A 16,846-nucleotide genomic window follows, 5' to 3' on the forward strand; every position below is an offset into this window, starting at 1 on the left:
ATAAATAAGGAAAAAAGGACAAATCAGCATTACAGTATTTAGTTTAAACTTCCTGCCTTGAAGGAAGAAAAACATCCGAGGCACACCGTTTCAGAAAAATCTGATACAAACAAAATAATTAATAAGCTTGGTTTGCCACCCATATAGACTATTTTAGTGTCAGCAAGTAGTAATACTGAAAGTAAGGAGCCTGTCTGTTGGAGTATCCAGGCAATTGGAGTTACACCCTGGTCCCTCCGCTTTAATGAGGACACAGAGCATACACCAACTCACCCAACCTGTTGAACTGTTGAAAAGTATGTGACTCCCTCTCTTATAAATAATTAAGCCACCTACAAATTAGAGAAAATCAGTGGTGTGCAAGCAATGACGACTGTCAAGTCTGGTTTTGCTTTAGAAATAGCATGGTGCAAGGAAAACAAAACCCAGTTTCTTAGTAATCATAGAAGAAATACACCACACCTTCCAATTGTCTACATAACCCACTTTAGGCCCGACCTCTGTGAGATATATCAATCAGGATCATCTCCGGGACATGTTCCCCAAGCTATACAAATCACCATTAAGGGTGGCCTGACTGCTTGGCAGCAAGTCTACCTTCCTGCCGAGCAGGAGTCGCAGGTCTGAACCTACCCTCTGGTTGTAACCAACAAGGCAAGGACTGGGAGGATAATTTCAGCCTCTGCGGGAAGAGAAGAAAATGGTATCTTTCATTACTCTGGAGCACCCCCTAGTAGTCACACAGCATCCAGGTCGAGGGAAAGCTATCACTCATTCCTGCCTCCAGGCTAGACGTGGGGAGGTAAACAAGGTGAGGGAGGACGTGCTGTCAGAATAATAAATTTGCTTGAAAGTAGAGAGTATGGAACGCACTGCAAGTGCAACAAATGGTGAAAGAGATGAGTTAAAGCCCTTGTTCTTTATACAGCTTCAACACAACTAGAAATAGTGTGTGTCAGGGTATTGATCATGGTAATTACTCTGACAAGCTTTGATACACAGCACAGTTAAATAGTTGGCAGAAGGAGTTAAGTTCTCGTATCATCTTAGTTATTTATCGATTGAAACCCTGAAAAATTTAGACTAATAGATCAGGACTTCCATCTTAACAAGACTGCCAAAATAGATTCTGAATACTTAAAATACTATATATAATGCTTTAGACAACACTATATTCTAAAAGGAAGAATAAAATCAATCTAATGCTAACAGAAACTCTGAAGCTTGAACTAACCTCAGTACTTCTGGTGAAAAAAAAAAAAAAAAAAAACAACACAGAGGTATCAGAAAAGGCCATGTTGGAATACTCTGTACCCTTCAAAAAGAGAAGAGATGCAGTATTACCAGAAAGACGTAAAGAGGTCAGTGCCCTTCCATAAGAAAGGATTTTTTTTTTCTTCTCCTTGTATCAGCTTTGCTTTTTGGGCACCTTTACCAACAAACCATCAAACAATACCATCTTTTTAAAAAATAATGCCAATGGACAATCCCAGCATCACTAATTCTTTAAGAATGCCAAAAAAATAGAGACTTGGGAAACATTCTATTTGGAAATATTCTATTTTTGTGCCTCTGGGTCTGAAAGAATAGAGTTGGAGAGTTCTTTCTTCCCTGGAGCAAAATTTACATAAGCATGCAGCTATTGCTAAATAACCTTTGCATTAGAGACAGCTCAGGGAAATGCCCTGTTCTTAAGACTCTCGAGTTTCATCAGATCACCGTGTAGGGCGTTTTATTTTTTTTAATTATTACTCACACTTGTATACTGAATCACTTATAAAACAAATAAGGTTTAATAAGTTTCAATGCCCAAGGCTACCTCAACATGATGACATCTCTGTCACGCAAGAACTGGGAGTGCTACACCCTGCAGCAATAACTAAAAAGCTGTTTGATATAATGGCAGGTTTAAAAGCAAACCTCCAGACCAAGAGAATTTAAAATGCAGATTCTTGAAACAGGTTAGATGTTTCCTTCAAGTAAACAATTGTTATAAAAAAGTAGCAATTTCATGTCAATCCAACATTTATAATCCTTCACATTACCTACACATACATAGTGTCCAAACACAAAAATGAGTTTAGTTCAACACTGAGATTTTAGTTTCAACAGAAGAAAGCACTTCAAGCAGTTTTAAAAACTGAATCTGAAACATAGCAAGCAAAGATTCCTGCTAGTGCACACCTGTTGTGAAATGATATATTACTGACGACAGGTGTAAAGAAAAAAAGAAAAAAGCATCGGTGGAATTAAAATGTGTAATGCAGGCTGCGTGTTTCAACAGGAATCACGAAACAGTAGTACTTGTTCTACACATAATGCTGAGTTAGATTAAACAGTAGCATACCTAATCACCGAGACTTAAGGCCACGAAGAGGCAGATCAAAGTGCAGCAGCACAGAACTACTCACTGCGTACCTAAGTTGCAGTTTCAGTTCATTGAAATGCAAGGGCTTAATGTCACTTGAAAATACTTTTGCCATGTCAATCTCACAGCAATGCAGACCATAAACAGCCTAATATCATAATCCCACTGAAATCCATGCTGTTAGGGGAAGCTCCAAACTGATCTTGGGTGGTGGGGGGAGACTTATTTCACCCACTGTGGCCAAGCAGCATTACCTCCCCGAAACCTGCCTTGCTGTACTGGCTGGGAACTGAAAATTTGTCTTTTTTCTCCTGCTTGTTCAGACACAGATACCAGGTAACTGCAGTTTGACTCTTAAAGTAACAAGTCGCTGGAGGAATTCAAGGGCAAAGACTTCTGAAGCTTGCCGAGCCAAGTTTTAGTTGTCTCTCCTGAGGATGCATTTTGCTTTATGCAGTTAGCAATTATTGTTTTGTTTCTGTAGAGACTGCTAAAATCTTGTACGTTTAAAGGAACAGGTTTACTTCTTTTGAATACTGCTTTTACTTTCAGGTAATATTTTTGGTTTAACTACATGCTATTGTTCTAAGTGTTATATTAAACTCTTGAAATAAATATTTCCTATTCCACTTAAGCATGTCTCCGTACATATACCTACATATGTATCTTTCTGAAAACCTTTATTTCCTAATGATATAATTTGTGCTTATATTGCAGTAAATGAAATTAAAATTTCAAAGCTAAATGCAAGAAAAAGGCTTTAAAAATCGGTTTGTTCATGGCTACCAACTAGAACAAGAGCTGTAGGATACCAACAAAATTGGCTTGATAAATATTTTCTCCCATTCCACAATGTATAGGAGGAAAAAAAAATCATACAAATGCAAGAAGGCAGGCTTCTGCTTCCAGGTATATTGTATCACATTCTAGTTTCGATTCGACTTGTTAAGTATTCACCTGTTTCGCTTAGTATGCACTAATGAACAGGTGGATAGAGCCAAAGCCAAAGTCAAAAGAATTATGACAAAACACTAATGTATTATACATCCTACAGGTCTCATCATGCACCTAGAATGGCAAACAGTCTCCCTTTCCAGATCTGACAATAAAATGATGAAACATCACTCTGTCTTTTGAAACAGACTGCAATGCATACAAATAATGCTTCCTCTTGCTTAAGCAGCAAGTCCTAAGTCATTCTAAATATAGATCATTTCTCCTATCTTCTGATTTGGAAGAGCTGCTACAGGAAAAAAAAATAAAATCTATATATAAAAAAAAAACACCAGCACACACACACACTTGTTCCAGAACTTTGCTTTGATGTTTAGTAATGTACTGCATACAAGTCCTCAGAGCAATTATTTAAAAAGAGCTGCAAATTTATGCAAATTATAGAAACTCATACAAATGCCAGCAAATCCTTAAACCTGGACAAAGGCTACCCATGTGCATGCCCTCTGACTTTGTGTGTGCTATCTCAACTTTGTTAACAACAAAAACAAAGCAAAGAAGAAACAACTCCACACACAAATTCCCCTACTCCAGGCAAATATGTTTGGACATCACAATTGGAACAGATACCAGAACTGTTAATTCAAGCAATTCAAAATACACAAATACTTTAACAGTATAAAACTACAGGAAAGCTGTTATAGAAAGATATTCTTAAAATGCACAAGAGGAGTGTTATCATATAGCACTAGTTCAGGTATTCAAGTTTTCTTCCCCTACCTGGACTGTCGTATGATTGTACAACTATATAGGTATTACTTTTAAAACCCGAACTGAGGATTTCACTCTTATAAAGAACATTAAATGAAGAACTTCTTCTGATTAACAAGCAAATAAAGGAAGTGTATTTTTTTCAGCCTACTCAACTACACAGTCTAGTAAGTTTATTATGTCTTATTAAAACTCTTGAGAACAAAAATTTAAAATTATCAGAAAAAATTTATCAGAATGACTAAAACTTTCATGAATCCTTGGAGGGGCCACTGCTACATCAAAAGCCCGACTTCTTCATTTTGTACAGTTCCAATTATTTCATTTTTTTTTCACAGGTTTGGTACAAAGCCAAACAAAATTTGAGTTATGAAATGACTACCAACATACAATCAGATACATTTTTGAGAGTTATTTATCAGTATCTGTACTGGCAACTTCCCTTTCATTTGTTGATGAAAACACTACTTGGAGAAAAAAGACATATATGTGAAGTTGTACCTTCAAAACTATTGTGCAAGAAATTCTGGCTTTACATTATCTTACCATTTTTAATCAGCATGAATTTCTCTGTACATTTTCTATTAAAGGTCTACCACAACAGTATTACATTGGAAAATATATATATATATAATCATCTATCTTTTAGAAGAAAAATGGTATTTACCAGAGCCTGCAGCATGCCATTCATAACAACAGTCCCCTCCATAGTCTGAAAGGAGGATTTAGATAACATTGAAAGAGTCCAGTCCAGAAAGTCTGCCATCCTTTTTTGCCTGACATCAGGGCGAACAATAAATCTGTCACAGAAAACAAGAACAAAAACAAAACACTGCAGTTACTATCTTCACAACTGTCAAATAAATTAATTTTTTTCCTGCTACCCAAACCAGTTGCAATTCATGAAGACAATTCTACAATGAGGATTTTCTTAAATTGCAGAGGAGAGAACACTACAAATCTTCCTAAGTTTAGTCCTTCCGTTTCTGAGCAAGGCTCTGACAAAATTTTCACCTATAAACATACCAACCTGTAAGCTAGAATTCTAAAGATTTCCCAGCTTAATTGCAAAAACAAATAACTTTCTACAGTTACAACATACAAATAATTTCCATTACAATTAGTAAAAACTGAAATGAATGAAAACTGAAATTAATACAAAGATTCTCTACTATTCTCACCAAGAACAGCTAGAAGACAGCGTAACTCAGCAATGGGTCCATACAGCACTTGTTATCAGCCAGATCCTGTTCCAGGCCCGTAAGAGTAATCATCAGCACTGTATTTGTTTGTTCAGGTATTTGTTAAGGTTAAACACCTAATATTTAACATACTGGATGGGTCAAGAGATGCATTTTTACCATTCTTACAGAGGACCGAAGAGGTTTATCATGGTTAAACTACTTCCCTAAACCTACAAACTCAGTCATCGTCAGCGCCAGCCAAGCCACAGTTAGGGCATCTACTTCAGTCACTGCATTTAGTCTTGTAAAAACTAGGTTCCTAGTCCAGCAGAGATTGAGACTAATTAAGAAACTTTCTCCTCGGTGCAATCAGAGGAAAAGTACATGGGAAAGCCCTGACTGTAGAACTCATAGTGCTTAAAATAGAATGTGTACAGAGCTTTCATCTGGCTACTTCATACACCTGCAAATTCAATGGGGAACTGCATCAAGAGCCAACTAACGGGGAATATTAAATACAGAGAACACAGGAAACAATGAGCAGATGTGATCACTTGAATTGCCTTCAAAGGCTGGATCTATTGTGTTCAGCAAAAAAACAATGAGGATTTAGAGGAGGAGTTAGTTGAGAGGGGTTGTTTTTTGTTTTATAATAGAGCACCAAGGACAAATCCTTCTCCGCAATAGCACAGGTAATAGAAGTAACCTGTAAAGTAGATGAACTGGTTCCTAGACCCTTTCTCAGCCCAAAGGAGTTTAAATCTTAATTACTCTAAGGAGTGCCCTAACCTCCAGACTAGAAGCAAGACAAAGATAAGCCTCATCTCCTCCTACTGCAGCCAGGTCACTGAGCAGACAGAAAGCTCTTGGAACAAACCCCAGCTTCTCTGCCGTAGGAAAAGGGAAAGACTTTGAAAAATGCAAAGTTTTTGATCCTGATGTTTCTGAATTTTACCTGAAATGCATGCTCCTTCATGCAGGAACAAGAGTCCAGGCTTCCCCTTCCACTCCTCTGTCTCTCTGTAAGAAGTTTCCTATTCAGCAGGTTACGGAGTTAAACTTCTCTATTTTATCTCCCCAGGACTCTTGCATTCCTGCCTCCCTAACAGTCTAACTTCAAGAAGATGAAACAGTTACCTCAGAATATCTATGCCCTGCTCATTACAGAACTGCTTTGGGATGTGAAAGCAATGAATTCAAGTACACCAAGGCCAAAAGGCATTGAATTCAGGTCTCCGAATTCCTTATGAAATATATTAATCATTAGTCTATTTTTAAAATGGTGTTTTCATAGTAAACTAATTACAGCTACACTAAATAGTAATTTTGCTTCCATTAGTCTTACACACCTTGATCCAGCTAGCACCAGAATATATTCTTAATATTCCTTAATGTATTCTATCACCTTATTTGTTATGAGGATATGCTTTTAATAAAAAATAATTCAGCCAATAGAATGGATGTGAAAAGAAACATATAACTGCTAACAACCGCCTGCATAGTATTCTGCATCGGGATGAAAGGAACTTAATAAATCCTTCTGAAATCCAGGGTTAAGCACTGCCTGTTTAAAGTTTTTCTGAATGCAATGCTGGAATCAGTAACGTTACTATACAGATGCTTCCAGTAGTCATTTATTTTTAGATACCCTGGCATGTAAATTCAAATAATCTCAAGTGATGACAGAATATTTTAAATTCACTGTCCCTACTTGAGAAGGCTTGCAAATACAGAATATACCTTAAAAAAGCCAACCACATTTGGTTGGTTTGGGGATTTTTCTGTGTTTTTTTAGTAAGTGAAGATGGTAAAGGGCATATTCAGGCATATATGCACCCTTAAGAATAATTCACTGCATGTCACAATTTGCATGCCTTGTGACAAGGCAGATTACCAATGCTGATACATAGAAATCCTAGAAAAGCAACTTCCAATCACTTCCAAAACGACTGCAAAAAAACAATTAAAATAAGCAGGCAAACCCACAGTCTGTCACATGGAAGTAAGTATGCAATAAACAAGATTGTTTATTAAAGACTATTCTAAGAATGCATGCATTCACTTGAATTTTCCTCTTCAGAATAAATCATAAAAGTACAAGACTCGTCACCACAGAACTATATGCTAGTCCCAACTCCTTCATGAATTTTCTGCATGACACAAAACACAAAGTGTCTGTTTTGCCATCAGATTCACCATTGTAGCATTATACTCAGTGAATACAAGCTTCTAAAGCATTTTGGGTCCTGTGACTGAAATTCAGAATAAATTCAAAATAAGTACATTGACAGCTATTTCCCCAAAAGACAGAATCTGCTCTACTAATTTCTATTTAACAACTATTTTGATACAACTAAGCCTGTAAATTTTGTGCCTCTTTCAATCTAGAGAAAAATGCTAAAACTGATTTTATTGTTCAGACTAGCTACCCACACCCACACAGCCTCTGTACCTGTCGCAAAACTATGTTGGCAGAGCCCCCTAGTGTACATTAGAACATATGCAAGCTTAAATACTCCATTTATCGTATTTAAAAAAAGAACACCTACGTGACAGACTAAGCAGACTGAAGTTCTCTACCATTAGAATATACTAGAATAAAGATATATGATGTGATATATATCGGGAAAAGGTATGAAACCAACTTAGGTTGGTTTCATAACACACTAGGACAGAAAGAAAGAGAACTTCATTATTTCAAATTTATAAAAAACCCGATTACTGAACTGACACAAAAGGTATCATAACAACTGCACCTCTTTTACAATTAGTTTGGTATCTAACACTAAGCTTTGTAAAACAATATGGTTTACAAAGTTCCATTATCCTAAATCTATTTCATTTGATGAACTATTTCACAATAAACCTATGAAAACAGTACCTTTCTCTGGTCCAGAAAATTAAGAGGAGGGATATTAAGAAAAAAATCTAGCATTACTATTTTGTTTTAAGTAACTTAAGTACTTCTAGGAGACATCGAGCAATTACGTTAATATCAAATTTGTTTATTTTCTATGCAATATACTGCAAAAAATGAGCAGCAACACAGCGTAACTTCATCTTTTTCAAGCCCTTTAGCACAAACCAGTCCCTAGAAACCAGTTTGAAACGTATTCTGCTAGCAGTAAAGACCTTTAAGTATCACTTGTAATGTATGCCTGTTCTTCCGATTAACAGAAGAAAACATTTACAATAAACATGCTATTGGACATGATTCAAGCAAGTTTAACACCCCATATAGTTGGCAACTTCCAGTGCTCCCAACACGGTCGTTAGTAATACGTCAGGCTAAAAAAATGACAGGGGAAAAGGGAGCTAGCTTTTTCCTTTCTGCCAAAAAGCAAAAAAGAGACTTACTTTGAAACCAGTACAGCAGCTGCATCTCGAGCCTTATCACTGACAACCAAGTAACACTAGAAGTAAAACAGAACTAACTGTAAAAGAATTCAAACACGTAGACTTAATAATACAACTACATAACAACTTTGTACATGAGTACATTAATATTTACAATTACATTATACTGAGTTTAAGATAGTAAAAAACATATAATCCATTTAACAAAATATATCTGAGACAAACTCTCACATCTAATGTCTTTCAAAGCAAGTTTACCTTTACTGTAACCTTAAAGTACAGTCATATTTGTGTTACTACATTTCTGCAAGTGTTAAACCACTTAAGGGCTGCAAGTGTCAAAAGGGTAAGGATAAGCTGTTCGGTTATTTGTGGGAAGGGGGATGATTATGTTTTATCTTAAAGGGATGACGCGTTAGCCACTTTAAGTTTACACAAAGTGAAATTTCATTATCTTTGTTGAAAACTCTTTCCACAGTCATAGCTTCGTTACTCATCCTGACAAACACTAAATTCCTATATAAATATGTAAAGTTGACTTTCAGAAAATCTAGCTAGTATCTTTAAACTCTAAAAGCTCTTACCACAGTCAAAGGCATACACTCATAGCAGATCATCATAAAATTTGATGATTGTTTTTCCCTGAAGTAATAAACTGTCTAACCAGACACTAAGGAATTAAATAACATACGAAAGATTCTTCAACTATGGAGAAATTCTTTACAGAGTAGACAAAGAAAACACAGGATTAAATAATGTTTTGAAAAGATCAGAATTTACTATATATTGAATACATTAATATTATTAATATTGGAATATTAAGCCTAAGAAAAGCGTTATAGGTTTGCGGATATTACACGACATATTATACTTACTTTTGCTACTTTAAGTATGCGATCCATTGTTGGCATGCGAGCATGCCCTTCTTCAGAAACAGTATTTCCATCAAACCGGGCCAGATCAAAAGGAATCAAGCATATCATGGAGAGCCATAATAAAAGCATGTAACGAGTTTCCCAAGTCTGGAAAAGAAGAGTCAAACAAAATATACACTCTGTTTTCTGAACTGTGTTCCAACAAGGTGCCTGGAGAACAAACCTACCTCCTCCAAGGTACTGCTATGCTAAGAAGATGAAAACTTTGAACCTCAGTGTTCTGAAACACCAAAGGAGAAAGAACTACAAGACACCTCAAATGGGAAAATTGTAGTCAAGTGAATGGACCCTTTCCCCTGAATCTGAAGTTTAGAGACAGTTCATTCTTTTCCAAAGAAAAACTGCATTTTCCTATTTTCCTGTTTTCTCCTTCCCTCAGCCCATTTGTGCCTCCAGTCCAGTCAAGCAGAAAAAAAAATAAATGCAAACAAATAAAAAAACACTCTAAATTAGTAAGGAAAGTGACTCTCCATATAGAAAGGGAAAGGAGAGAAAGAAAATGTATGTTCTTAGACAAAGTGCAACAACAGAAAAGGACCAAGAGAGAAATATGTCCTTCCTAATTTATGTATTCCTTTCATGGGCTTATTGAAAAAAATTTAGGTGTTCTGAGAGACAGACAAGAAGCGACTTCTAAAGAGCTTCTATGGTAAGGTTTCAGAATAAAAATAGATATTTCATAAATCAAGTCCTTTACCTGCAAAATACTTAAGCTTTGAAAAGTTGTACAAAAAAATGATTACCTTAGTTTTATGGCAGTTGGTCTTTAAAAAATAAAAGCTGTACAACTATATCAACACTAACAGAAATGGTGCTGCAAGAAATTTATTAAAATTATTTGAATTTTGAGCAGAATTAGTCTTCATATCCATGATTTTTGTTACCTTTAATAGATGATGATCTCTCTTAAAATTAATCTATCTTAAAAAAAAAATATTGGAATCCTTTCTTTGTTCATTCAATAAAATAAAACAATATGAACTACAGTATCTCAATCCATGCTTAAAAATTATTTGCTTAAATACTGTTTTAATCAAAATTCTTGCTCCCAGCTAAAGAAATCTTTAAATCAGGAGGGTATGTAATGAAATGTGTGACTTTCACGTTAATTCTAGCTGTTCAATTAACACTGAGCAGGCTATATTGCAGCTTTACATGCTATTTTTTGCAGGACTATTTTCTACATTGTTCTTCAGCTTCTTCTCTAGGAGACATAAAAATTAAACAGGAAGTACAGCAGGTTCTCACCTCGCAGTCTTTTGGATTCTGGTCCATAAGCATATCCAAAACAGGCTGTAAATCACCAACCTCATGAGGAAACAATCGGAGGAAAAGTTTGTATCCTCTCACCTGTAACATGAAGGTTCAAAATTTAGTAAGCTATCTATCAACATCAAGTACTGAGGAAAAATAAAAGACCCTTTGAGGAGTTAATATATCATAGAATGATTTGGGGTGGAAGGAACCTTAAAGCTCATCTAATTCCAACCCCCCTGTCGAGACCAGGGACACCTCCCACCAGGCCAGGGTGCCCAAAGCCCCATCCAGCCTGGCCTTGAACACTTCCAGGGATGGGGCAGGCACAGCTGTTCTGGGCAACCTGTTCCAGGGCCTCACCACCCTCTGAGTAAAGAATTTCCTTCTTTTATCTAATCTAAATCTCTCCTCTTTTAGTTTAAATCTGCTCCCCCTGGAAGGCCACTGTGAGGTCTCCCCGGAGCCTTCTTTTCTTCAGGCTGAACAACCCCAACTTTCTCAGCCTGTCTTCATAGGAGAGGTGCTCCAGCCCCTTGATCATCTTTGTGGCCCTCCTCTGGACTAATTTTAATACTTCTGTGTCCTTCTTGTGCTGGGAACCCCAGAGCTGAACACAGGGCTCCAGGTGGGGTCTGATGAGAGCAGAGGGGCACAATCCCCTCCCTCACCCTGCTGCCCACGCTGCATTTGCTGCAGCCCAGGACACAGCTGGCTTTCTGGGCTGCAAGTGCACATTGCCGGCTCACATCAACCAACACCCCCAGGTCCTTCTCCTCAGGGCTGTTCTCAATCCATTCTCTGCCCAGCCTGCAGTTGTGCTTGGCATTGCCCCAACCCAGATGCAGGACCTTGCGCTAGGCCTTGTTGAACCTTATGAGGTTTGCACAGGACCAGCTCTTAAGCCTGTCCACTCAGTATCTCAATATCTGTTTGTTTGTTTTTTTTTGTTTGTTTGTTTGTTTGTTTTTACATTCTGACCTTGCTTTTTCTACTCTGGATCATTGAATAGCGTGAGGTATCATTAAAATGATGAGGAAAAAAAAAAGAACTCATCTTTCACACTGCAATTTAAATATTGGAAACCTACATACTTTCAGTTATAGAATGTTACATTTGTTTTTTGGGTTTTTGTACCTTTGTAATGATGTAAAGAAATTTAAAAGCCAGATGAAATAGCTCGGAAGGAGATGCACTGTCCCGTACTATATCCAGCAACAAATTCATCATCCATTCTAATGAAAGGAGAGAAAAGAAAGTGGGAACAAAACAGTTAGCTTACACTTTCTCATACTTCTAATAATAGAAAGGGAGATGATTGTCATATATCTGCTATCAACCACAACAATCATGCAATGCAAATATGAACTTTCTAGTTTAAGAGAGTTTCAAGTATATACACAAAAAAGTATTATATACAAGATGACATTCCTACCTAAGTGGCGATCCAACAAGTGAGGCTGCTCCTGGTACTTGTCCATTATAACTGAAAAGGAAAAGGTATCTGTGACCAACTACTCAAATGAAAGGCCCTTATAACCATCAATTGTGAGATACACCCTTGATTCTAGACAGTTTTAGTTTAAAATTTCAGTATCCTTGAGCTAACTACTGCCACACCTTTAAGTGAGGTCAAGAAGCAAGAAGACAACAGAGCAGTTATTGTAAAACTAGAGGCTGTCTGTCATGCCATCATTTACCTAAAATTCATCAAAAACTCTCTTCCAGGAATCTCTCAAATTACTGTGGACAAATGTCACCATTAAATCAAACATGCCAGCAGCACTCAGTCTGCTGTTACCCGTCATTGCAGAGCTCTTTGTGGTTTTCCTTTGCCAACAACTTACCAGCTTCTGATGGCACTCTGCAGACGGAGGACATTAAATCAGAACAGCCTGTAGCTGCTGCAGACAAACCAGCCTTACACCGCACTCCAACCCAGTCAGCAACCTGAATGCTGCTTTACCCATCTGTACTTGCTGTTCACATCTCCTCCAATAACATTTTACATCCCACTTACTTCTACACACTATTCTATTTGTTAGCATGTCAAGTTTCTGATTCTTTTTAAAACACCCACACAAAGATACCTTACCATCACAAAGTGTAGTAGTATGATACTCTTCCAACCCTAAGCTAATACAGTCATAGGGAAATTCTACCTGGACACAAAGGGTTTCATCACAAGGCTATCTTCTGTCCCATGCTTGGAACATAGTTAAGGATATAGTTCTACCACTGAAACAGGACATAAGAAAATTCTTCTCTCTCTGTTTTGAGCTTCCTGACCATAGCAGAAAATTACATCATAGTACTGTGCATTGAAAGGTGCTCTTCACAGCTCTCAGAACTAGGCTTTTTTATTTTGAAATAGCACAAAGGAAATTATACAGCAAAGAATAAAAATGTCTTGACAAAATTTTACCTGGACAAACACAAACTGTAGCTATTACTACCCCTAAATCCCATGCTCTTCAAGTTTCCACATTATTTTATCCTGCTGCTAGTAATACATTATCTTCCTTTTGGGAATGGACATGAAAAAAGATAATTGAAATTGAATATAGTAAATACTAAGAACAACTTGCCACCGATTTTACAAATAAAAGCATTTCCATTTATACCTAGAATCAATGCCACGCAGCCACAGAAATGAAAGCTACGCTTCAGAAAGAGATTATTAAATGATCCAGTATTGCCTGGTGATTGCCTAGGTCATTTTAGATATTTGCTCAGGAAATAGCATTTACTTAGAAAACTAAAATATCCTCTTAATCTTTCATTTTCCTGCATTTGTTCCTCTCTAACAATTTTTCTCTCTATCCCTTTCTCTTCATCACATCAAACTCTGAAGACGAAACACAACTTCACCAGCAGGGTATATCGCTGACCACTGGATGACACTGCACAACCACTTTCATAATGCAGCCAGTCCAACACTCTCCTTACACTAACTTCTACAGTTGTGTTGGGATTCCATAGTGCTGTCTAAATCAAGAGGGAAGCCTGCACTCCTAATTATCGCTACTTTCCCTGCTGTAATTAACAATATCTTAAGCTGTGTACAAATAACAGAATTAGAGAGTACAAGAAATTCCATCAACGCTCAAAAGCAGAAGTGGAATTTAACTACAATTCATTATCCTGTCAAATTGTTTTCCCAGATCAGAGTCTGGTAATCTAAAATAAACCACCAGATCAAAACAGTGAAAAGGATGAACCACAAAAATGTGATTCTAGTGCTATTATTTCAAGGAAAGATCCTCCTATGTTTTCCTGCAAAACTTATTGCAGATTGAACTACGTAATCCAGACTTCTGCTCTTAACAGTTCATAAAAAAACATCACATGCTTTTGTAAGTGTTTCAGAGACCTGCATTAAAATGTTCAGTAACTGATTATTACTGCATTATCTGCGCATAGATTAAGATGTTTCCTTACCTCCAAATTTATAACCCACTCATTTAGTCTGTTTATATGTCCAATATTTGGGACATTTTTTGCCTATTAAAGGTCAAACGATTCCCTGTGACACAAAATGTTGGAACAAAGTTTTGAGCAACATGTATGGTGCGTATCAGTACTGTTAACATTAAAGTACATGTTAACCCTGTATTTAGTGAACAGTGATACTTCTGATACTGATACCTGTTATACAGCTACATCCCCCTACCTTCAAATGACACGTTCCCAAGTGCAAAAGTCAGTGTTTCGGTAGGTAGCAACACCATTTTTCTCCTAAAATTTTATGTGATAGAGTGGAAATGCGTGCAGGAGGACCATAAACACAGTCTAAATAAACCAAGGCAGCGCATACGATGTGAAAGAGGCACAGCAGGATGATCAGCTGCAGGAGAGATGGCTTTTCAGCAGCTAAGGCTTTTCAGTATGTGTTTTCCTATGCCATCAAATTCTGCCATCTCACCTGTGACACTGAACAATCAACACAAATACATTCCTGCTACTTCTCTCTGATCAGTTAGATGTTCACTGTTAGCCTCCTTGGACAGATCACTGTCAGTCCTTTCAATAGGATAATTTCTGCAGGATCAGATTTCCAAATTTATGGTTTTTAGGTTTATTGCGTGCCTATCTAGTTTTATTTTGTCAAAACCAGACAATAAAACAGTATTTTGACCATTAGGTTTGGCTAATTTTTTGACCATTATCTTTTGCTAAATTATTTTCTGCATTTGAACGGGAGGCAGGAGGCTACACAGGGCTCCTGAGATCTCTTAAATACAAGGCTCAGCTTCTAACTGGTGTGTGCGAGCAGGACATGCGTGCATCTGGAAAACCGTGAGGTAAAAATGAACCCAAGGCACCTGTTGAAAGAAGTTCCAGTATTATAATTACACCAAAATCAACGTTTTAGTCCTTTTTTTTGGTAAGACCCCTCCTTCAGAGGCCACGACAGCACTCAGCCCCCGGTCGCCGTGCTCACCTATGAACTTCTCCACGGCCGTTTCCCGAGCCGCCCGGTCCCCGCACACGGCCGCCAGGCCCCCGACGAGCCCCCGCACCTCCTGGCTCTCCGTGAAGCTCTCCAGGGCGCTCCCGCGGGCGATCACATCCAGCTCCTGGGCCCTGCTCTCCTCCGCCTCGGGGCCCAACGCGTCCGCCTCGCCCAGAGCCATGGCGGCGGCACCTGAGGGGGCAGCGGCCGCGTTACTCCTGCCCCGGCCTGAAGCCGCCCCGACCGCTCCGCTCTCCGCTCCCCTCAGGCGCCGCCGCCGCCCCTCACGGCCGAGGCCCGGCCCGGCCCCGGGCCCCTCTCCCCGCCCCGTTACCCTGGCAACCGCCGCGCTCCCCGCTCCGCTCCCCGCGCGCCGCCGGCCGCAGGCTGCCTCCTACGGGGCGCCGCGCGGGCCGAAAGGCGCAGGGACGGCTCCGCGGCCCCGCCCCTGGAGAAGGGCGGGCAGCTGAGGGGAGGCCCGGCCCCGAGTGGGGGGGGGGGGGGGGGGGTAGGGGGGATGGTGCTGATAGGCAAAGCGGGGCCTGTGGCCGTGGTGCTTGGAAACTATGAGGCATTTCTGCTCAGAAAGAGCGGGCCGGCGGTGGAAGGGGTTATTCAGGGAAGTGGTGGAGTCACCGTCCCTGGGGGTGTTCAAGGAAAGGTTGGACATGGTGCTTGGGGACATGGCTCAGTGGGTGACATTGGTGGCAGAAGGGTAGTTAGACCAGATGATCTTGGAGGGCTTTTACAACCCTTATGATCCTAGGATTCTATAATTCAAGAGGCTCAGCACCACAGTGCCACCACCAAAGTTTTCTTGTGGCCCTAAAAACTGAGGGGGATTTGCCTCAGGGCATTTTTCACAGGTTGAAAAGGGCAGATGAAAGGCACCCAGTTCACTGTTACCCCTCATCACCTCTGTTTCTTAACAGTTGTACAATCTTGGGGGGCTGGCAGGGTAATTGTCAAGTCAAATCTAAATCACAGAAAATTCTGGAAACAAAGGTGGAATGGTGAAAGCTACAGAAGAATGGGGAAGGAAAAGAAATGGCTGCCCCCTTACAGCACTTACTAGTTCTTGGGTCAGATTCTTTCCTGCAAGGTCCCTGAGGAAGATGCTTGGCCGTACTCCACCCCTAGACGTACCACGTTTCCATCCCCTCATCTTTTACCACACATCTTCTTCTGCCACTGAATATTTTACCAGATAGCAGCACTACATTTCCACTTCTCTCTTGGCATGTTGCCAGCTCTAGAAAACTGAAGTCAGTCTGAAGTAAGACATTGAGCAAATCACCTCAGATTATCTTTTCACGTGGTAGAAAAAGCACACCCAAGGATCAGACCTCACCACTGTCTGGGGGGAGATGAGTCACCCTCAGAGGTGGTCCTTCCTCTCCTTTGATTACAAAAGGAAAATCAGAGAAACATTTAAATCTGGTCTGCATATAAGGCCAAGTAACTTCTTGTCCAGTATCTAGCACCTCCATTCATACTCAAATATCCATCTTCAGGCTCAAATTAATCATCACAACCACAAAAGGCAGAGAGACATAATAGCTAGTTT

The 16,846-nt window shown here is 39.1% G+C and overlaps 1 protein-coding gene across 3 annotated transcripts in view; it reads right to left on the bottom strand.

Moving 5' to 3' along the window:
* The window catches only part of TBCD (tubulin folding cofactor D), a 125,376-nt gene extending 109,702 nt beyond the window's left edge, over positions 1 to 15,674 (bottom strand). For 2 of the 3 annotated variants that reach the window (XM_082774791.1, XM_082774789.1), the window contains exons 1-8: positions 15,614 to 15,674; positions 15,268 to 15,471; positions 12,259 to 12,309; positions 11,961 to 12,058; positions 10,818 to 10,919; positions 9,510 to 9,656; positions 8,635 to 8,690; positions 4,761 to 4,893 (exon numbers count right to left, since the gene is read on the bottom strand). In XM_082774791.1, coding sequence (XP_082630917.1) covers positions 4,761 to 4,893; positions 8,635 to 8,690; positions 9,510 to 9,656; positions 10,818 to 10,919; positions 11,961 to 12,058; positions 12,259 to 12,309; positions 15,268 to 15,460 — 780 coding nt within the window. In that variant the 5' untranslated portion in view covers positions 15,461 to 15,471; positions 15,614 to 15,674. Of the gene's footprint in view, positions 1 to 4,760; positions 4,894 to 8,634; positions 8,691 to 9,509; positions 9,657 to 10,817; positions 10,920 to 11,960; positions 12,059 to 12,258; positions 12,310 to 15,267; positions 15,562 to 15,613 lie in introns of those variants that run through there. The other variant, XM_082774790.1, reaches the window with a different exon arrangement.
* Positions 15,675 to 16,846: the final 1,172 nt, after the last annotated feature.

This window comes from Aythya marila (assembly GCF_965140915.1).
Source record: "Aythya marila genome assembly, chromosome: 18".
Lineage (NCBI taxonomy): Eukaryota > Metazoa > Chordata > Aves > Anseriformes > Anatidae > Aythya > Aythya marila.